The sequence below is a fragment of the Sus scrofa genome, chromosome 6, assembly GCF_054392235.1.
Source record: "Sus scrofa isolate SSC_HxYL_T2T_F1_AM1 chromosome 6, Sscrofa_HxYL_maternal_Yorkshire_Landrace_v2.0, whole genome shotgun sequence".
NCBI lineage: Eukaryota > Metazoa > Chordata > Mammalia > Artiodactyla > Suidae > Sus > Sus scrofa.
In genome coordinates, this window is record NC_139388.1 from 21,327,759 (window position 1) to 21,349,351 (window position 21,593).

Here is a 21,593-nt window from a genome sequence, read left to right on the forward strand (position 1 = left end):
GCACTCTTCAGGCCTCAACAGCATGCCTGGGCACAGGGAGTAGAGTGGGACAAAGCTAATGCCCAAATCCCACAGGGGAAGGCCAGTGGCCCCTAAGGAAGCTCCAGCTTCTCCATGTCTCCTGTTTGAGGACTGGGGGAGAGCATCTCCCCTCCTCTACTCCTCTGCCAGCAAAGGAGTGAAGTGAGCACAGCCTCTGGGAATGAGTTTCTACCCCCTAAAAGCAGTACATCAAAACTACCTTGCCACTGGTGAAATGAGTCTAGTCTAAAATATGTGACTGGCCAGGAACACACAGGTATCTCTGTTCTCACTGAAATGGGGCATAAGAATTTGGCAAGCCCGGCCATCTAAGACCTTCAGAACCTTTTAGTCTGGAACTCAGAAAGGACCTGCAACTCCTTCCTGCCTCCCATTGCACACACTTAGCAAAGAATGTAATCCTGCTTTCTCAGTACAATCCTACTGTCCACACATCCTTACATTCCCCACGAAAGTGCATCAAGAGATAGGGCGAGGACACTTCACTGAGCTTTAGGAGGAGATGGCAGGAATATTTTCAGCATGCCAATTTTGCACTGATCAACTTTTTTTTTCTTTTTGGGGCTGCACCCACGGCCTATGGACGTCCGCAGGCTAGAAGACAAATCAAAGCTGTAGCTGCCAGCCTATGCCACAGCCATAGCAATGTCAGATCCAAGCCACATCTGCAACCTACACCACAGCTCGCAGCAAGGCCAGGGATTGAACCTGCATCCTCATGGATACCGGCTGGGTTCTTAACCCACTGAGCCGCAGTAGGAACTCTGCCCTGTCGATTTTGAATTAGCGATCTGAGAATTGCTTTCATAGCACACCATGTGGTAGCCAGCATGAAGGGGAGAGAATTCAGCTTGCCCACCTCTGATAGTTGGAGGCCCCCGAGAGTTACCAGGACTCTGACATGTTGGCTTACGTCAGTTTCTAATACCAAAGAGAATCCCAGGGCTTGGAAGAATGCTTGAGGAAGGCTTCAAAGTGAGCAGACTTGCGGGTGGGGACACATCTTTGAGAGTGACTTGGGACCCAAAGGCTGGCGTGTATGTGGACCGATTCTGCTCTATTTCCTGATTTTACTGTATTCCTTTCCAAATACCAGGAGGATTCGCAACTTAAGACTTTATGGAAAAAACAGTTGGGGGAAACCCATGTGATGAGAGAACTCACGAAGGCCCTTATTAATATTTATAACCCTCCTGCAGTAAAAGAGCAGAGGCTCTCAGTGACACTTTACACCCTTTAATAAGGGTTCTGTCCAACGTGTTTCCATATTCCACCCCTTGCACAGTTTTGCTTTGCTGCAGACACCATGGATACCAAGAAGCACACTTTTTCCAAGGCACATGCTCTGTCCAGATGTTCAATGCCTTGCGGATTTACAAGTTGGAGGGCCTCTATTGCAGCTGAGAGGCACTGGGAGTTTGCATTACAGGACTCCACATTTTCAAGTTATAGAAAGGATACAGAGATATAAGTTACATACTAGACTTTTGTATAAAGGGAACTTAAGGATTTGGGGGATGGGGGTGGCTGTCTGCAGATGTGCCAGGGTGGGCTGCTTTATGCTCTCGGCCCTCCCTGCATCTGTCTCTACACTAAGAGGTATCACACCAACTCTTGCTCACTCCAACTTGCAGCAGTTTCAAGTGACAGAAACACCAAAAATCACCAGGGAAAGATATTAACATATAGATTTCTGGGCTAGATTTAGATCTTCTGAAAGAGAATCCACAGTTGAATGAGCTGGGCACCAACAGCCTGCATTATTGAAAGGCCAGAACTAAGTAATTCAAATTTGACTTTTTTTTTTGGAAATTGAGAACTAGAATCAGAAGAATATATTCAACTGCGCATAATTCCAATAGTAATGAAGCAAACATTTATGTGCCAATACTCCCCAGGTTAGGAAATAAAGCCTTGGTGGTCTGTGGAAGCCCCGGAAGTGCCTCTCCCATCGCCCGTGACTCTACCCCCTAAACTACCCCTTCTCTAGATACAGCATTCTCCAGAGTTTCGAGATGCTCAATCCTCTGCCTGTTGTCACATAGCCATCTCCAAGAGGGAGACGTTCTAAGAACCCCAAGTGATGCCAGAAACCACAAATAGTACCAAATCCTATATATACTGCTTTTTTTTTCCTGAAATATAAATGCCTATGATAAAGTGTGATTTATAAATTAGACACAGCAAGACGTTAACAATAAAATAGAAAAATTATAAAAATATTAAAAGTTATGTGAATTTGGTCTCGCTCCCAAATGATCTTATTGTACTGCACTCATGCTTCTTGCGATGTGAGAGGATAAAATGCCGATGTGCTGAGATGAGGTGAGGTGAATGACACAGGCATGGTGACACAGTGTTAGGCTGCTACTGACCTGTGACGATCCAGAGGAGGATCATCTGCTTCAGCGGATCCTGCATCTTCAAGCCATGACAATGTCGATGGTTGGGGATCCCAGATGGGGCAGTACCTCGTGCTACTCAGAATGCCGCACAGTTTAAAACTTACGAATTGTTTGTTTCCTTTAATGGGATTTTCCATTAAAAATTTCGCACTCCGGTCGACCTCGGGTAACTGAAACCAGGAAAAGCAAAACTGCGGATAAGGGGGTATTGTTGTTTATAAATGCATCCTAATTGTTTTGTCTATTTAAAAACTGTATAGAAAAGGAGTTCCCACTGTGGTGCAGGGGGTTAACCATCCAGCATTGTCCCTGCAGTGGCACAGGTTTGATCCCTGGCCTGGCACAGTGGGTTAAGGATCCAGTGTTGCTGCAGCTGTGGCACAGGCTGCAACTCAGATTAGATCCCTTCCATATGCCATGGGTGCAGCTGAAAAAGAAAAGAAAACGGCATAGAAATGGATTCGTCCCTAATATATTGTACCTTGCTGATTTCACTCTGCTTTATGGTTGTGTGGTTCTTCTGTTGTCGCACCTGGCGGTAATTTGTTCTTTTCATTTCTGTAGAGTATGTCACTGTGTGAAGTTAACAAAACTAATCTAATCTATTGTTCATAGGCGGATAGCTCTCCCAGCCCAGCTCTGAGGTAAATTTCACGTTTTATCATGAAGCTAATTTTATGGAGGAGGAAACAGTGGGTCAGAGAAGTCAAGTGATTTATCAGCCCAGTACAGAGGGTAAATAGCCTGAGTTGAAATTTGCTTCTAACAGAGGTATCACCGTGTAAGCATGAGTACATTAACCTCTATGTCTTGATTTTCTTATCAGTAAAATGAGAATAATTGTTCCTGTTTCAGTGCTGTGATAATTCAGTAAAACGATACAGGTCAAGTAGTTAAAACCTGGCCTGACCCATTTGAATACTTTTTTGGGAACAAGAACTTCCATCTTTCTTCATATTCTTTGTACGGTTTGAATTTCCCATGAGTCTATGTTACTTTTATGATCCATTAGACACAAAACTTTGCCCCACAGCTTTTTACCCTCAAGCCTCAGGCCCTGAAGCGCAGCTGACGTGCAACCATGATGGGATGAACCAGGCAAGCCCTCACTGCACAAGCAGAGCAGAGTCTAGGCCTCAAGTTCTCTTGAGCAGCCCAGTCTGGCCTGGCCCAGCCTCCCCAGTGGACATTTATCTGACCTGTCTTGACAAAAAGGACACAGCCAGCCACACAGGAAGCAGGGAGACACCAACACAAGGGAGGACAAGGATGGCATATGACTCCCATCAGGTGATTCAGGCCCTTGTTCCACCCTTGCCACTATTAGGGGAGCCATCCCAAATCTCTGGGCTACAGTGTCCTCATTAGCAAAATCAGGAAAGAGAGGGCTTGGATAAAAGCATGCCAAGACCTTTTCCAGTGAATTCCTGACAACTGAGACTTTGGGCTAAAGCTGCTGCAGTGCTAGAGAAATTAACTTGGCTGATCTCTGGCACACCTGCCTCCTTGAGAAACGCCCCAGGAGGGGGCCTGACTGCAGGGGAAGCAGTGGTAAGGGCTGTAGCAGGATCTGCTCTCCAAGATGGGCTCTGTTGGGAAGGGTTGCATGTCTGTCCACTCAAGTTCATGTCAATTAACTAACACTAGCCTTTGGAAGGCAACTCCTCCTAAAACAAACCATGATTTCCAAGGGGTCAGGTAACATGACTGCCTGTTCCAATTTCCTCAACCTAAGGTCACTCTGGCCCCATCTCCATGAAGGAGGCCTTTGGGCCCTGCAGCCTCTCCTTTCCTTCCTTCCTCCTTCCCTTGGCCTCATAATTAGTCGTTGGCGTCTTCCTGATGAGCTGGAAAGCCGAGGGCAGAGCAGTCATTGGTGCCACAATTCACACTGGCCTGGGTCCAGCTTAGATAATACATCCCATCACCCTCAACGCCCCCTCATTTCCTCTCGGATGGATATGTGAAGCATCTGGGAAGTCAGCAGCTGCTGCCTTCCACCCAGAGAGGATGGTGAGGTAATCCCCATACATAGTCTGACAAGCGCCTCAGGGTGAAAGGGGCTCTGTTGGAGGAGAGTGCATTACTGTATTTCTCTGGACTTCCAGGAGCACGCCACTGGCACTGAAAAGATGAAAAGTTAACTGGGTTTTCTCGCCTCCACAAAAGCATCTTTCATCCCACAAGAGACTCCAGATTGGAGGGAAGATTTCACTGCAGAGCGGCCAGTGATAAGATGTTCTGTTGAAACCCCTGACCACCACCCACCCGCTTATGAGGATCCCTCTGAAACCCAGAAAGCTTGGGAGACAGACACAAGGTGTCGAACAACAGCAATGCTAATGTGTCTAAGGATGGAGAAGCTGGATAAGTTTCAGATGCAACTGGCATTGGTCCTGAGCTAGCGGGTTGTCACCTGAGCTGACGGGTGCTCCGCCATGTGGAACGATGGTGACATTCCAAGGACAGGGGTGGCATCCATGGTGATGGTGGCTCCAGCCCAGCTGTTAGCAGGACGAGGAAGGCAGAGTCGCTTTGACTGAGCTCACCAAGTGTCAGGCACTGGACCACTGTAAGAGGTGAGAACTCAGTGAGTGTCTAAGGTAGCAGAGGAGCACTTTGCCCTCAGCCCCTCCACCTTCTGCAGCCCTGCCCTACTCAGAGGTTCGGGAGGCTTACCCAGAGCGCGCTGGAGGATTAGGATGCAGCAGAACAGAGCTTCTTGTCACTGAACTTCTCAGGAAGCAGTAACCATGAGGAAGAATTCAGCACTGTGTTATTACCTTTAATCAAAGTCAAAATGGCCAATGCCCAGAATTCCAGCCTCATCCTGTGGGATGAAACCAAATCCAGAGCGAGTGTTGGGGAGAGAACAGTATACAGGATGGTCTTTTGTTCTTTTTTTTTTTTTAATGACCCACTCACAGCCAGGTCTTTTTTTATTTTTTGGCCGCTTTGAGCCATATGGAGTTGCTGGGCCAGGGGATCAGTTAGACCCCCGAGCCACTGTTGCAGCCTGTGCCATGGCTGTGGCAATGCCAGATCCTTTAACCCACTGTGTCAGGCTGGGGATCAAACCTGCGTCCTGGCATTGCAGAGACACTGCCAATCCTGTTGTGAAGCAGGAGGAACTCCCTTTTGTTCTTTTTTGACTTTGAAATTCTTGTTACATAAATATTACCTTTCAAAGAAAAATTTTTAGAGTACAAAAAAAGAAATAATACAGCCATTCTTTCCAGATGTAATCACTGTATATAGTTTTAATGTGTCCTAATGAGATCATCTAGGTATAGCTACGTATGCTCTTCTCCAAACTGGTTTTCTCCCCAAAATATTACATACGATAGAGTTATATCACATAAGGGTTTAACTTTTGCAAATTTATCTGTGCCAAGTCATTCCTCTAACTGAGCACGTGCTCCAGGATAAGTGTGACTAGGGAGTGATGTGAGGTTCCAGTTTTCTCAAGTGAGTCCAATGCTTAAAGAAACACTTTTCCTCTAAGCCTCTAAATTCAAGGCAAATACTTCATCTAGATCTCCAACAGGGAGACAGTGAACTGTTCCAGTACCGAGGAGCACGAGCTGTGCCGACTGTTACAATAGAGCACGTGGGGCTCCAACATGACACCTTCCTAAGATGTTGAAGAGCTGCCTGGAATATATGGTATTTTGTCTAAAGCGCCACATGGGACTCACCTCTAGTCTGGTGATTCTACTAGTCTTACACTATTCGTGTTTCTTTGCATTTTGTTTAGCTTGTAAGCTGTTCCAAAACAGCATCTGTAAGATGTGTTCTTTAAGTGCTTACTGCAAACTATTTCACGGCATGGATGTATGGGATATTCTTTGGAGAGAGTTCTATTTTCTTTCTTTTCGTCTTTTGAGGGCTGCACCCACGGCATATGGAGGTCCCCAGGGTAGGGGTCTAACTGGAGCTGTAGCTGCTGGCCTGTGCCACAGCCACAATGCCAGATCTGAGCCGCATCTGCGACCTACACCACAGTTTTATGGCAACGCCAGATCCTTAACCCACTGAGCAAGGCCAGGGATCGAACCCCACAACCTCGTGGTTCCTGGTCAGATTTGTTTCCGCTGCGCCAAGATGGGAACTGCTCTATTTTCATAAGGAAAGAGAAATGTCACCATAAAAAAGACACAAATGTACAAACCAAGAATATAACATTTTATTCATTTCCGGATTATGAGTATTACACAGCATATACATATATTTAGATAATATATAAAACAAAGAACTGTAGGAAGAAATATTGGTCTGAAATTGCCTTCTAGGACATCCTTAATTCTCTAAGTTCATGGTAAATGTACCTCCCCACACACTGAGGCAGGCAGCAAGATAAACTCCAGCATTCATGTATCAAAGGACGGTTTATCTTCCACTGTACTTACAATGCAATTATGGCATTACGGCACGGTCACTGGTGTCCATGACAAGGGATGCGAAGTAGAAGATAAAAGAACCACAGTACGGTGAACTAAGATAAATATATGTTTTTTGCATTGTCCTCCAGATAGTTTTCCTTTAAACTAAGAGTCATATCCAGGATCTATTCCTTTAGTTGCATTTCAGTTATTGCTGGAGGGGAAAGGAAAAAAAAAATACAAAAGACGCATCAGTTTAAATTATCAGAAAACAGATGGTCAGTGCCACTAACCCCCAACCTCTGTTACACTCTAGGGACGCTGACTGTGGGGAGATGCATATATGTCAGCAGTGGGAAGGTACATAAGCACCCATCGCCGCACCAGAGGGGACTGATTGTCTGAGAGTGGCTGGGGCTGATGAAGAGCTTCCGCTGGAAGACATTCTTCAAGGAAGGCCTATGAGCAGGAAGCAGCAGGACACCGCTGTGCCACTGCCCCCCCCAGGGAGGGACTGGATCACCTTGTGGAGGTGAGACAGTAGTAACAGAACAGTTCACTGGATCATTCCTAACTCAGTGCTGGTGGTGGATGACCTAAGTAAGATCTTACAATGTAAAAGTCCTCTATACTCCATGTCAACAAGGCTCGGCAGCTTAACTCGTAGAACAGAGCATTTTCCAGGGACATAGCTCCTCCAAATCACTGTCTAGCCTTCCTCTGAGGAAGGCCGGCTTACCTTAGCTTTGTTCTGAACTGGAAGATACAGTTTGAACTCTGCTGGCAGTTCGTCTTCTGAGTAGAGTCTGTCTGAGAAGTAAACCCGTCGGATGCGACAGTTTGCATGGATCTGTGGATGCAAGATTAATTTTAAGAAGCAAAGTATGATTGTCTTTCCTCTCTTCCTGATTCTCTTTGAGCCCCACTCATGGTGCTGTCAAAGCGTTATCTCTTTGGCATCTCCTCACCTTGACTTAGCGTAGATTCTGACAAGAGGGGTATTTTGCCTGCTGTCTTTTCCCACTGTATCTGAGCAGATTCCTTAGTAGCTCCTGGGCCTCAATGAGGTCAAAGTCCCCTGGACAGTGACTTGGGAACTTTTGCCAGAAACCCACACTGTTCTGTCATGAGCCAAAAGCCAGTAACAAACAGAGCGTGGTCCCCTCTCCCATTTGTGGCTCCAACTGGGAAAAAAGCCAGTACCTGCACCCTTAGGGTCTCAATGTAATTTGTGCCATATGCCCGACGAGTAAAGTCTGACAGGTTGAACTGAATTTGGTTCCAGCCATCATCTAGCCGCATGGGCATGGTACAGATGAAGGGTTTGACCCGGGTGGTGCTCTGGTAGTTACTTGCCCGAAACCGTCGACGCACATTCTTGTCATCTAGTACCTATGAAATACAGAGAAGAATCACATAACTTCATCTTGGAAGAAGCAAATAACCTTGGTAAGACAAGGACCTGAAACTCCCACAGCCTGGTTTCCCAAGGCAGAGACCCAAGGGAGAATAAACAGAACAGATACAGGTCACACTGGATGCAGATGGCCCGGAAGTAGCTAGTTTATCTTGTCTGTTACCAAGACAACACCAGCTGCTTATGACATATAACACATCCGTCAGGTCCTCAGACCATAGAATAATTCTATAAACATTCTTCCCTTTGAAAAATTTAAAATGCTAGAATAGAGACAAACAATAGCCCAGTATTCGTTATTTCCCAAATGGATACTACTCTAACCCTCAAGCTTTGAATCTTGCAGCCATTTTTTTTCTTTCTTTTTTTTTTTTGTCTTTTTGCCTTCTCTAGGGCCGCTCCCTGGGCATATGGAAGTTCCCAGGCTAGGGGTCTAATTGAAGCTGTAGCCGCTGGCCTACACGACAGCCACAGCAACGCGAGATCCGAGCTGCGTCTGCGACCTACACCACAGCTCACAGCAACGCCAGATCCTTAATCCACTGAGCAAGGCCAGGGACTGAACCTGCAACCTCATGGTTCCTAGTCGGATTCGTTAACCACTGAGCCACAATGGGAACTCCCTCTTTCCTTTTTTTTTTTTGGCCACATCCACAGCATATCAAAGTTCCTGGGCCAGGGATTGAATCTAAGCCACAACTGTGACTCAGGCCACAGCTGCTGCAATGCTGGATCCTTTAACCCACTGCACCGAGCTGAGGATCAAAGCTGTGTTTCTTCAGCAACTCGAGCCATTGCAGTCAGTCTTTTTTTTTTTTTTTTCTTTTTCTTTTTTCTTTTTTAGGGCCGAATCCACAGCATATGGAGGTTCCCAGGCTAGGGGTCCAATCAGAGCTACATCTGCCGGCCTACACCACAGCCACAGCAATGCAGGATCTGAGCCACTTCTGTGACCTATACCATAGCTCACAGCAAGGCCAGATCCTTAACCCACTGAGCAAGGCCGGGGATTGGACCCACAACCTCATGGTTCCTAGTCAGGTTTGGTTCTGCTGTGCCATGACAGGAACTCCCTGCAGTCGGATTCTTAACCCACTGCCCCATAGCCGGAACTCCAAAATCTTGCAGCTATTAATTAGATTTTCTAGTGCTTACTGCTGTTCTTAAAACTTGGCATTAAATTTTGATTACTAATACCAAAATTACGTAACAATAATAATGGCTGCATCAAGTGTACAGTAGAGGCAGAAAAGAAGACACACAAAAGGATGAAGATACTTTCCTAGGGCCACTTTTTTCCTATAAACTGACAGGACACCTCTTTGGTACAGCCATATGCACATACTTACCTGCACTTCAAAGGTAAAATATTTCTTCAGGTTTTTGATAATCATGACAAGGAAGGGAAGTTTAATTCCCAATGTTTTCTTTGGGTCTGCAGGACATGTGATATATGTGGTGCTGTAGAAAGAGGAAACACCAATAAACACACTACTGGCCTTTTCCTTTGTAGTATGCACAACAATAACATTCAGCCCAAGAGCATCAACTGGAAGGCAGATCTAAAAGATCTAGATACATCAGCCAATGATCCCTCAACCTTTAAGTTACGCTAGTGCTTTAAAAATGTGGACTCTGAAACAAAAGCTTAATGTAGCACTAGACATCAGCAATAAACTATCTGAAAAACAAAACCGGACTAGTGGATCTGATGAAGTTCTTCCAGTGAGAATTCTGGTCTAAGAAACTATGAAATTATAGAAATCAATACTAAGACCATTCTGGCACTGAAAACTACACTGCCCACTCATCAGTTGACTAATGACAACACCCCTACTCCCACAATAACCTTGGTTAAATATTAATAACTAAGATTTACACAGTTCTTACTATGTAGTAAGCAGGTTTTAAGTGTTTTACACACATTAATTGATTTAATCTTCACAATAACTCTCGAAGGGAGATGTACTATTATCATCCCCATTTTACAAATGAAGAAACGAAATCCTGAGGAATTAAAGTAGCTTGCCCAAGGTGAACTTAGTGGCAGAGCTAGATTCACACCAGGCAGTCTGACTCTGAGTCCGTGCCTTTAAATACCTCTATGATGTACTGCTCCTCTGGCATACAATGTCTCTGGGAGAAGAGTGACAACCTACCTGACGTTTGTTCCTTCAATCTCTAGCACCAGGGACTGGATGTCATTATCAGTGATTCTTTTGATGTGGCCATTCCTCACCTACAAGGAAGAAAATTAGACTGCTTAATACTGAAATATTTCACAATAACTAAGATTTTGAAAACGGAATAGGATTATTTAAAGAAAACTGCAGTAGCCCAAGAAGCATAACACAGAAGTCTGTGACATGGTATGCTGAAGCTTATATAAGTAAGACATGCTGTTACCTCTATACAGGCCCTGCCCAACCACCACAGGAATTGAGAGTAACCTGGCAATCTATGAATCAGGACAAACTTCTCCCCAAAGAAATGAACTCAATTTAGATTCAGATTCAGCTAACGTTTACCAAGTGTCTACTATGCATTATTATTCTGAACAACATTATTATTATTATCATTCTGAACATTATTATTATTATTATTATTATTATTATTATTCTGAACAACAACAATTTCAATCCTAACAGCAACGAAAATCACAAGGTAGTTTCCACTTTACAGATGTGGACAAGACACCCAGGGAGTGCAGAGAACAGATCCTAAGTCAGAGGCAGGATTAATGACCAGGCTTTCCACTGCCTATACTGCCTCATACACTTCTTTGGTGAGAATGGTCAAATGCTGAGTGTCACTGAGGAGGGTGGTAATGAAAGTATGAAAGTATTACTGAAAGTATTACTCCTACTTCAGGTTTATTCTTACTTCATGCTTCCTTATCTTCTTTTCCCTGAGTTTCTACTTTTTCAAGAATGAATTCAAGTCCCATCTGTGTCACACACAGAAGCCTTCTTTACTTAGCATTTTCAGCCCACACCAACCTCTCTTATGATTTGTTTTTCTGGCTCATGCAGCCTAGACACATAATTTAGTACTTCATCCTACATTGTTTTGTATTGTTTGGTGCATATGTAGGAGGTACATAATGGAGAGGAATCAATATATATATATATATTTTTGTCTTTTGTCTTTTTGTTGTTGTTGTTGTTGTTATTTTTGCTATTTCTTGGGCCGCTCCCGCGGCATATGGAGGTTCCCAGGCTAGGGGTCGAATCGGAGCTGTAGCCACCGGCCTACGCCAGAGCCACAGCAACGCGGGATCCGAGCTGCGTCTGCAACCTACACCACAGCTCACGGCAACGCCGGATCGTTAACCCACTGAGCAAGGGCAGGGATCGAACCCGCAACCTCATGGTTCCTAGTCGGATTCGTTAACCACTGCGCTACGACGGGAACTCCAGGAATCAATATTAATATGGACTCTTCCTCTCAAAAATATTTAGGAAAGCACAATTATCTTCAAATATTACATTCAAGCACCCAATATGGGGAAAGCAGACATGCAAAGGCACTTCAGAGACAGGGTTGGACTGTTAGGGCTGAATGTATAAACACACGAAACACATCACTGGATGCACCAGAAAGACCAGCATGTGGTCTTTTTCTAGTTAAAGTGAAAATGCGGCTGTCATAGTCAATGACTCATCATTTGGTTTTCCATTATATCTCCATGTAGGGAGGGAATACAGAGTCAAGCCTGATAGTCATGTTGTTCGACACTGATTATTCATAATACGGCATTCTATCTTTAGACATCAAGTCTCTGTGAGCTCTGTTACTATGAATGTGATCCACGTGTGGTGTGCTTGGTGTTCCCCAGGTGACATCTAATATTACTGCTCATCCTTTTTTGCAAGATGCAACTGAATCTTATCTCCTAAAAAAGTATAAGCTCAAGGGAAAGGATCAAATATTAAGCATTGTTTCTGTTCCATAATGTTTAGTACTCTGCTAGGCATAAACTAAGCATTCAAATATTTGCTGACTTCTGGAATCTGTCACCCTAAAAGTTGGCACAGATGAAGAGATTTAAGGAGGATTTTTAAAAAAATTCCTGGATACAATCCACCATGGACCATTACCAGAGATCCTAGGTTATATCACAAAGCTGGTGAGGTTGCCAGCATGAAGAATGCCTTCCCACAAATCATCCTTTGGTACCCATTGTCAGAGACAGAATGCTGGGTGGATGTACCCCAGATCTCTGCCAATGTAGCATTTCTGGATTCTCAAGTCACAAACATCACACTGAAGTGCTTCTCAAACAAAGCTGGCGACATCTAATGCCCTCTTGCTTTGAATTCTGGGCCTCTTTCCAAGGAAGATTAAGAGCACAAAGGCTTGGATCTGTATTGCACATGCCAACACTGCCCACCTCATTCCCCATATAAATGCTCCCAAAGTGGCAATATTCCTCCTCTATTTGCTAGCCCACAGCTGTTGTGGACAAGCAGGCAGACTTGCTGGTGAAGGAGGAATTCATCAAGAAATTTTTTCCAAATAATATGATGTAGTCACATTGTTAAGAACTGGCAATATTTCAACAATAAGCAAATGCTAATTTTAAAACATCACTAATTATTCTCCATAACTTCATTCTTTCTTAAAAAGGTACAGAATCCAACAAACCAAACAGATGGTTAAATGGAAAGGATTAAGTAATTAGGGCCCAAGGACTATAATTGCTAAAAGGCAATATGTTGCTATTTATCCAACACTGTTTTAAAGTGTGCCCTCAGGGAGTTCCTATCATGGCTCAGCAATTACCGAACCAACTAGGACCCCTGAGGATGAGGGTTCAATCCCTGGCCTCACTCAGTGGGTTAAGGATGCCGAGTTGCCATGAGCTATGGTATAGGTTGCAGATGTGGCTCAGATCCTGTATGGCTGTGGCATGAGCCAGCATCTGTAGCTCCAACGGGAACCCTGGCCTGGGAACTTCTATACGCCATGAATGTGACCCTAAAAAGCAATAAATAAAGTGTGGTCTCAAATCGTACATCCCCAAAGGTCTATCAGACCAGAGTCAATGGGAAGCCTCCCTCAGCTCCAGAAAGCCCAGCCAGATTGCACAGGAAGGAAATGTTAGGAAACTTGTCTTCTGTCCACCTCAAGGTTTATAGCAGATGACTCTGAAATGTGACCATTCAGAAGAAAACAATGCCTTACGTGCACACAGAAGCCCACAGACCGAAAACCAAAATAGACTTTGTGTATTCTTATACTTCGTCCCAGAGGTAAGCTAACTTTCAATAACTTCTAAGGAGAAACTGCAGAGTTCCCACCATGGAGCAGTGGGTTAAGAATGTGCCTGCAGCAGCTTGGGTTCAATCCCTAGCCTGGCACAGTGGGTGAAAGCCACAGGAAGGTTGCAGCTGTGGCTTGAATTCAATCCCTGGCCCGGGAACTCCCAAAAGCCACAGGTACAACCAATTAAAAAAAAGAAAAAATTCTTTCACAACACACCAACAACTGCACTCACAAACTTAATTCTCACAAAATGAACTAACCTAGTCCACAAAACAAGAGACCTCAGAGGGGAAAAAGGCAGCTCTTTGAAGGAATGCCCACCAGTCTCTAGGGGTTTAACCTGCCTGGTGGGGAGAACAAGCTAAATAGGGCTTTGCCCAAGGACAATGTTCAGTCCTTAAAGAAGAAAAACACAAGTGTTCTCATATCACAAGCTGCCAGAGCTTTAAAATCAAATTAAGTTGATTTCTTAGTGAATTATGATTTTTTTCTTTATTAAATTCAAAGGGCTACAAATAAAAATTCATTGGAAGAAAAGAGTAGAGTGCAGGCAGGGGTGCAATTAATCAGAGATATAAGCACTTAAAGGGTGGGAAAGCTCCCAAAACCTCTCTCTAGGCTATAAAACTAGGATCAAAGGGGAGAAAGAGGTGGACAATTTGGGACAAGGCCTCCCAATCACCCTGGTAATCTGGCTGTCACTGCCTTAAACTGTAAAGATCTTTCAGGAAGCAACCCCTCCTCCCCAGTCCAACTTCCAACAAACATGTATAACAAGACACAGGCCTCAGAAAGCATCAACTTCCTTTCTTTAGTCCCTTGCAGTTCAGAGGCCACGGGGCAGGCCTGGCTTTGAAATGAAGATAAAATGAACTGGTCAGCACTTACTGATCCTGGTTCAAATAGTTTTTATTTTACTTCCCCCTCTAAATTAGAAGGTGCCGATTGTTTCTGACTTATTCCTTTTTATATGACACATTTCCACAGTGCGACCTATAAGTGTTTTATTCCTCCCACACCCATAATAATAATAAATAAAGCCCATCTTACATTTTAAAATTTCATGAGCTTCTCCCCTTCTCTCCCAAACTACAAGCTGGAGGTACTTTAGAAGCTTCAGAGCACAGGCTAGTGGCAATTAACAATCAGAATGATTCTCCGCCTTTGCAGACATCATGAAGTGAACCCTCAAGCCCTTCTTGCAACCATTCTCTTAAGCTTTCCCTGGTTGCTAGGGCAACCAATAAAGAACACTGGTTGCCCCCCCCCCCCCACACACACTAATCCTCAGGGAGAAAGATCAAGCTGAGGGGGGGGAAGTACTCCTGGTATAGGAAGGAAGCTGGCCAATGCTCTATATTTTGTCAAGTGCTTTAAAAATAACACGAGTGAGTTGCACCCATTCCTACTCCTACCTTTCTTTTTTTCTGGCTCCACCCACTTATCCTGGCAGACAGCTGAGCACTCAGCCATCTGGCATCCTAGTCTTAATGACACATGTTCCAATTTACATTAAGCCATTAGAGCAGTCCATTTCAGCAGGAAAGTTTCTGCCCTGGGCTAAGGGCTGGGCTCTTAAGTTAGAAAACAGGCAGAGGGAGACCTCTGTGGGGAAAGCTGGGTATAGCTCTGACTCAAGGCCTGGGCCTTGCAGACTCCAGTGGGGCAAAGGCTTCTCTCTTCCGTTGTGGCACTGAACAGTGACAGACAATAAAGACAGCATACAGGCAAATCTGTGCATTTACAAACAGCCTCTTAGTTAAAGGACAGTTATGTGTATTTCCAACCAGTCTCTTCCTAACAATTCCTTGAAAGGGCAAGTGTAACTAAAACCCATGCCTTCGCCCAATTACAGTAAAAGCTAATATTTGGAATATTGAAGAACATCCTCAGATTGACCTAGGGATAATCTGAAAAAATTCGTTGTAATACCCTCAGGTACAAAATGCTCTCAATTCTACTACTGGAAACTGCATTAGTTTAACATGTACCAACAAAGTCTACTAATTGAAAGCCAGAATGGGGGAATCTTTTTTCTGGAGAGATTTTGTTCATTTTTAAAACTAGGGAATGGGAATCTAATATTTTCCAGCAACAACCACAAGAACTCCGGTTCTAATACTTCCTTTGGGAATAGGAGAGACTCAGTAGCAGCTGAGAGAAAGACAAGGTGAGAGGATAGAAAGAGAAGCTGTATGAAACATTCTCATCTAATAGACTTCTTGAATATTACCAGTAGAAACTGAAAATTTTATGTTTTACAAAGGTATTAGTGGGAATAGAACCTCCTCGTATTTTTTTTTTTTACAAACCATAAGTAATGTTTAAATTAAGCATGAGAGTTCTTTAATAATGTAATATTTGCTGGTTCCAGAAGTTACAGGAGTATTAAGAAATCTTCAATTTCTTCTAAGCTCTTGATTTGAGAAATTACAAAGGTCTCTATCATGAAGCTTACAGTCCAGCCAGGAATACAGATCTTGAGAAGCTAATTTCAAGTCTGACCAGTGTGATGAGGAGGAAACAGAGGTTCTATAAGTGGATATAAATTAACTTAACCTGAGTAAGTACCTCTGATTTGTGACCTAGAGACTAATGAAGAGGAAGAGAGGGTCATAGCAGAGGGACCAGCAAGTACAAAAGCCTGAAGCTGAGCGAGAACAGACTTCTTTCAGCTTTGTGGTGGTCACTGCTAAGAGGGGGATTCTGACGTAGGTGAGCCTTGAGAACTAGTTAGATGGGCACCAGATCACGAGCTGCACGGCCTTAGAGCCACATTAAAGTTTTGGACTGGGAAAGCCATGGTACAATGACTAAATTATTCTAATTTTAAAAGTCTGGTTTTACTGAAATTCCTATTCCTATGCATTTGAATACTGGGCTTAGTTATAAATTTCTCACTTACTCTTAAGCAAAAGCCTCAGTTCCTTGTCCTATTTAATACTGTATCCATCGCTGTTGCTAAGCATTTGATATATATCTTTATTTAATCTCCATAAGCATTAGAATGAAGTGGCTTTATTACAAGATGAGAAAACTGAATATTTAAGTACTTGCCCAATGTTTACACAGCACAGGACAGTCAGGATGCAAATCCAAGGTGACTGATCACACTCTAGCACTAATGTTTCAAGGTAAGATACCATTCTCCCCTTAAAGGAATCTGTAGTTTAACAGGAAAAATACAATAAGCAACTGCCATACAGTGTGATATAGAGTGCCACAGGAGCACAGGGGAGACCTAACTTTACTTCCCAGTGAAATAATATTTAAGCTGATACTGGCATGATGAGATGGGAGAGGGGCTAAGAACGTCAGAGTGTCAGATGTTACAAATGTAGCTACAACCACAAACTGGAGTTTACAAATTCACTAGTATTGTAAATATGGCATTATATTCATAAGGAGATACAGAGCCTAAACAGAAGCTGAACCTAATTTTTCCAAGACTGTTCTTCTCTGTAAACAGATTACAAATATTCCCTCTCCATAAACTCAGAAAGAATAGGCAAGTTTTGTGAAATCAAAATATGCAGTATGAACTGAAGTTTGGCACTTGCCATCAGCCTCTACATGGATTAAATCATGATGGCACTTCCCTTCGTGGCTAAGTGGTTAACAAACCCAACTAGGATCCATGAGGATGTGGGTTCAATCCCTGGTCTCACTCAGTGGGTTAAGGATCTGGCGTTGCTGTGGCTGTGGTGTAGGCCAGCACCTGTAGCTCCGATTTGACCCCTAGCCTGGGAATTTCCATATGCTGAGGCTGCAGCCCTAAAAAGCAAAAAAAAAAAAAAAAAAAATCATGAGCCACTGCAGCTGCCACATGAGCAGTGCCAAGGGTCAGAGTTCAGGGTGAAAAACAGGAGGGAGGCACTCTGTACTCCAGGAAAACTGGAAAAACAGGTCTTCATATAGATTATTTTTAGGAGAAGATTTTATGTGCCCAATTCTTGCATCTCCTCATATCTAGAAAAACACTAAAATCCTTCATGGTGATGTCTGCTCCCTGTGACTAGTAGTAACCTCCAGGAGACCAGAAGCAAACTTTTTAAAATCTGTGCATGGGGAGTTCTGGTCATGGCTCAGTGGTTAATGAACCCGACTAGGATCCATGAGGATTCGGGTTTGATCCCTGGCCTCGATCAGTGGGTTAACAATCCAGCATTGCTGTGAACTGTGGTGTAGGTCACAGACGCAACTGAGATCTGGTGTGGCTGTGCCTGTGGTGTAGGCCAGCAGCTGTAGCTCTGATTCAGACCCCTAGCCTGGGAACTTCCACATGCTGGGGTTTGGCCCTAAAAAGCAAAAAAAAAAAAGTGTGCATGACTGCATGCACCTACCCCTCACCTTTCTCATATCCTAATATTCCTCCTTTTCCTCTTTGGGTGGTATTTCAGAGCTATGTAGTTAAGGATAAAACAAAGAATGTCACTGTCATCTGTGAAGGCAGTCACCTCAAGGTTGAGAGCTGGTGAGTCCCATAGGCTGTGAAAATTCAGGATACAGGTCCCGATAGTGGAAGTGCATATCAAAGGAAGGATTTCAGTAAGCCCAGGCCTCTTTTGTTCCTGCTACCTGACCTTTGTTGCAAAAACTCCTTTATAATTCGGGCTTCCTCCTCGCTGCCTCGGAGAGGTGTCTCAGGGCTACCTGTGATGCTGTCTCCCTGTGCTTCTTAAGCTCTAATTTTGCCCCAAATAAAACCTAACTCTCAACTTTCAGGTTATCCTTTTTTTTGGGGGGGGGGGTGTCATACTAGACCACATTGGCGGCATATGGAGGTTCCCAGTCTAAGGGTTGAATCAGAGCTGTAGCCCCTGGCCTTCGCCACAGCCACACAGCAACCCCAGATCTGATTCACATCTTCGGCCTACAACACAGCTCACGGTGACTGCGGATCCTTAACCCACTGAGCGAGGCCAGAGATCGAACCTGCGTCCTCACGGATGCTAGTCAGATTCATTTCCGCCGAGCCACAAAGGGAGCGCCCCTGAGGGCTTTATAAGACAGCTGAGGAAAGGCACACATATACCAAAGCCTATGGATGCGGCCCCAAACTTCCCATTTTTTCCTCCTTTTCCTTCCTTTGCCACAAGGGAAAAAAAACTTCACAGATAAGTACCTTTCAATCTAGTCTAAATTAGAAGAACAGCACATATAATTTACTTTTTATATTATGAAAATTTTGCTTAAAATGAGGATTCTTCTAAAGATTTTCTTTGTCAAATTGCCTGCTCGGTTTACTCCACATAATCCTGCCAGTTGATGTTTTCACACATGCTTATGTCATTAGGGTACCATCTGACCTCTAGCGGCGTTGCTAAGGGACATGATGCACCATGGTTACTTTGCTTTTATATTCCATGTGTAAACATGTTGACTAGCCAAAAAGCTGCATTTGGAAAACAAAACACACTGCAAAAGATCAATTCCAGAAAGGTTAAAACAGGACAACTTTGATAAAAGTTTCACCTAACAGAAATGCTGAGACGGCCCTACCACTGGAATTCTTGCAATGTCAGTAAATTCTCTGACCTGCTCTGAAAACCTCTCCTCCAAGATCAATTCCCATTCTCTAATTCAACTGCCTCATACTGACACTTCTGTTACAATTCCAAGTTCAACTGGCATACAATCCACTCTCTCCATGCCTTTTGACTGTCCATAACTCAGTGAAGCCACAGCCGAGAAGCCATCATCCTTACAAAGTTTCCAGGTACACTCATTCCGGGTTCTCTTTGCAGAGGTAAAATTTCAGAGTTTACAATGGTTTTTATTCCACTGTGAACAAAACCATGGAACTGAAAAGCTCAATGATGTAGGAAAACACTTAAGGAACTGCTTTCCTCTGAAATAAGGAACTCTTGGCATTAGCTCTAGCTTGTGGATAGAATCACTGTGAAAGAGAAGAGCGGGTCAGGTTTTTCACATATGCATAAGGCCAAACTAATTCTATTCAGATCTCTCAACTATCTTATAAAAATGACACTGTAAACATACCATCTCCACAGCTGCTCTCAGAATGCCTAATGGGGACAGGCAGGAGGCTGTCCTTATTATCCCCAAGTCTCTATGTGGCCCAAACAAAACTCTCATTTTCCGCTAAGGGGAGACAGGGAATTGTTCTGAGGTGAAATCCAAAATTCTTTACCTCATTACCAATAAACTGCTTATTTGGACTATCCCATATCCATCTCTGTAAAAACAGCAGTCAGCACACCACCTCTCTCCATTTTCCCAAGAGGAGGGCAGTACTAAGGTTATACCCTAAATCACCTGTCTTCCACTTATATTAACTTCTTTTCAAAGAAGGGTACAGACTGCCTGGGAATTTGCATAAGAAAGAAAATATCAAAGTAATCAAATGCAGACCAACCTGTACTTGCAAAACACACATGCCCCCTGCTCAAAACTTCCAAAAAATGGACAAGGTCACCATTTCGTGGGGTCAGTGAAAGTATCATGCAGCTGACACCTGAGTGATGATGAAGAAGAGGTTTTAGGAGTTCCCGTCGTGGCTCAGTGGTTAACAAATCCAACTAAGAACCATGAGGTTGCGGGTTCGGTCCCTGGCCTGGCCCAGTGGGTTGGGGATCTGGCGTTACTATGAGCTGTGGTGTAGTTTGCAGACGAGGCTCGGACCCGGTGTTGCTGTGGCTCTGGCGTAGGCCGGCGCCTACAGCTCTCATTAGACCCCTAGCCTGGGAACCTCCATATGCCATGGAAGCGGCCCAAAAAATAGCAAAAAGACAAAAAAAAAAAAAAACAAGAGGTTTTACCTGGGTCTGTGCTTGTTAACCCAAACAAGACGTTATCACCATTTTGCAATTTTCCTGATGGAGAAATAAGGAAAGGCAGAGTACAGACCCCAAGTCACAGTGAGTGTGGAGCAAGTGCCAAGGGCCACCGAATTCTGGCTTGTTCGGGATCAGTGGGAGGAAGGGAGCAAATGAATGAAACCCAAACATAACTGAGTCCTGGCTTTGCCTCTGTAAGGGCGCCTGGAACAAAGGTTCTGTGTCTAGTGCCGAGCATAGGGCCTGGCACAATACAGGGTATCAGTAAATGTTTGTGAAATCAGTGAACAGCAATTCATGTGCACGTCCCCAAAGCAACATCACGTGAGTTTACGCTTTTCAACGCTGTGAAACGGGCACTATTCAACCCCACCATATTATAGATGCAGAAACCGAAGGTTAGGAATCCAGTGACCCAGTCAAATCTGCAAAGAGGGACCACTGTCCTAACTGGACCACGGCCGCAGGTCACTTAAAGCCCAGCCACGCCCACTCCACATGCACTCCAGCTGCTTACACGACGCTCCCTCGTCGACCCTCAGTCACGCCAGGCTGGGGACGGGGCACAGCAGCGACCGCCCGGCCTTCCCCCAGCTCCACATAACTACCCGCCACACCAGGCCCAGCCCGCGGACCCCGCCCCGCCACCGCCCCCAGTCCCTGACCTTTTTGTCCCAGATTTGCAGGGGCTTGCTGCCAATGCTGTAGAGAATGGAGAGGAAGCCGCTCTGGAACGTGTTTTTGAACATATCGCCGGCGGCCTTCTCCTCAGCCGCGCGGAAGCTGACCTAAATGGCTTCACTTAGTGGCGAAGGCAAAAAAGGGGGCCGGCTCTGGCCCAAAGAAAGTACCCTGCGCTCCTGACCTCCCAATTGGTAGCCGCAGACAGCAGGACTTAGACGCGGAACTCTACATCCGCGAGGCTCACTAGCAGAAGAACGAAGCCACCTCAGCACCGACACCACAGCAACTGCCGCCTGCGCCTCTCTCCCTTCCTTAAATAGAGGCGGTGGGCCGCCCGCCGCCAGAGGTGGATCCCTCCGCCAGCTTGAGCTCGCCCCCGAGAGAGCGGGGCCCAATCCTGCCACAGGGATCACGGACTTCCTGTTTCTTCCGCTCTTAAGCCCCGCCCTAGTTCCGCCGTCTGGAAAAAAGAACCTCGTTGCCAAGGGACTATTTTCCCATCGTTGTCTCAGAGCGGCTTCTAGAAAGCGGAAGGAGACACAAGGTTATAGAATGAGTTGTTAGCATCTGCCCAGTGTCATGGGAACCTGGAGGG

General features: G+C 44.7%; 1 protein-coding gene across 2 annotated transcripts; it reads right to left on the bottom strand.

Annotated features, from left to right (window-relative positions):
• Positions 1-818: 818 nt before the first annotated feature.
• CFAP20 (cilia and flagella associated protein 20) lies at positions 819-21,286 on the bottom strand. Of its 2 annotated transcripts, XR_014804863.1 has the most exons (7): positions 20,980-21,286; positions 10,406-10,485; positions 9,596-9,707; positions 8,033-8,221; positions 7,569-7,679; positions 6,857-7,043; positions 819-2,617 (listed from the first exon to the last, which is right to left on the bottom strand). XR_014804863.1 is itself a non-coding variant. In NM_001244786.1 (6 exons), exons 1-6 carry the CDS (start codon positions 21,061-21,063, stop codon positions 7,038-7,040), a joined length of 582 nt encoding a protein of 193 aa, NP_001231715.1. In that variant the 5' UTR covers positions 21,064-21,286; the 3' UTR covers positions 6,612-7,037. The 2 variants fall into 2 exon arrangements, 1 of the variants encoding a protein (NP_001231715.1); NM_001244786.1 differs by lacking the exon at positions 819-2,617 and having other exon boundaries at positions 6,612-7,043.
• Between the last annotated feature and the right edge of the window lie 307 nt (positions 21,287-21,593).

Excerpts from the sequence above, each read along its gene's own strand:
- CFAP20 (NM_001244786.1), bottom strand. The coding sequence starts at position 21,063 with ATGTTCAAAAACACGTTCCAGAGCGGCTTCCTCTCCATTCTCTACAGC. Across the intron at positions 8,222-9,595 it reads ATTTTACCTTTGAAGTGCAG|GTACTAGATGACAAGAATGT; the intron begins GTAAGTATGTGC and ends TGTATTTCATAG. Across the intron at positions 7,680-8,032 it reads TTGAGACCCTAAGGGTGCAG|ATCCATGCAAACTGTCGCAT; the intron begins GTACTGGCTTTT and ends TTGCATCCACAG.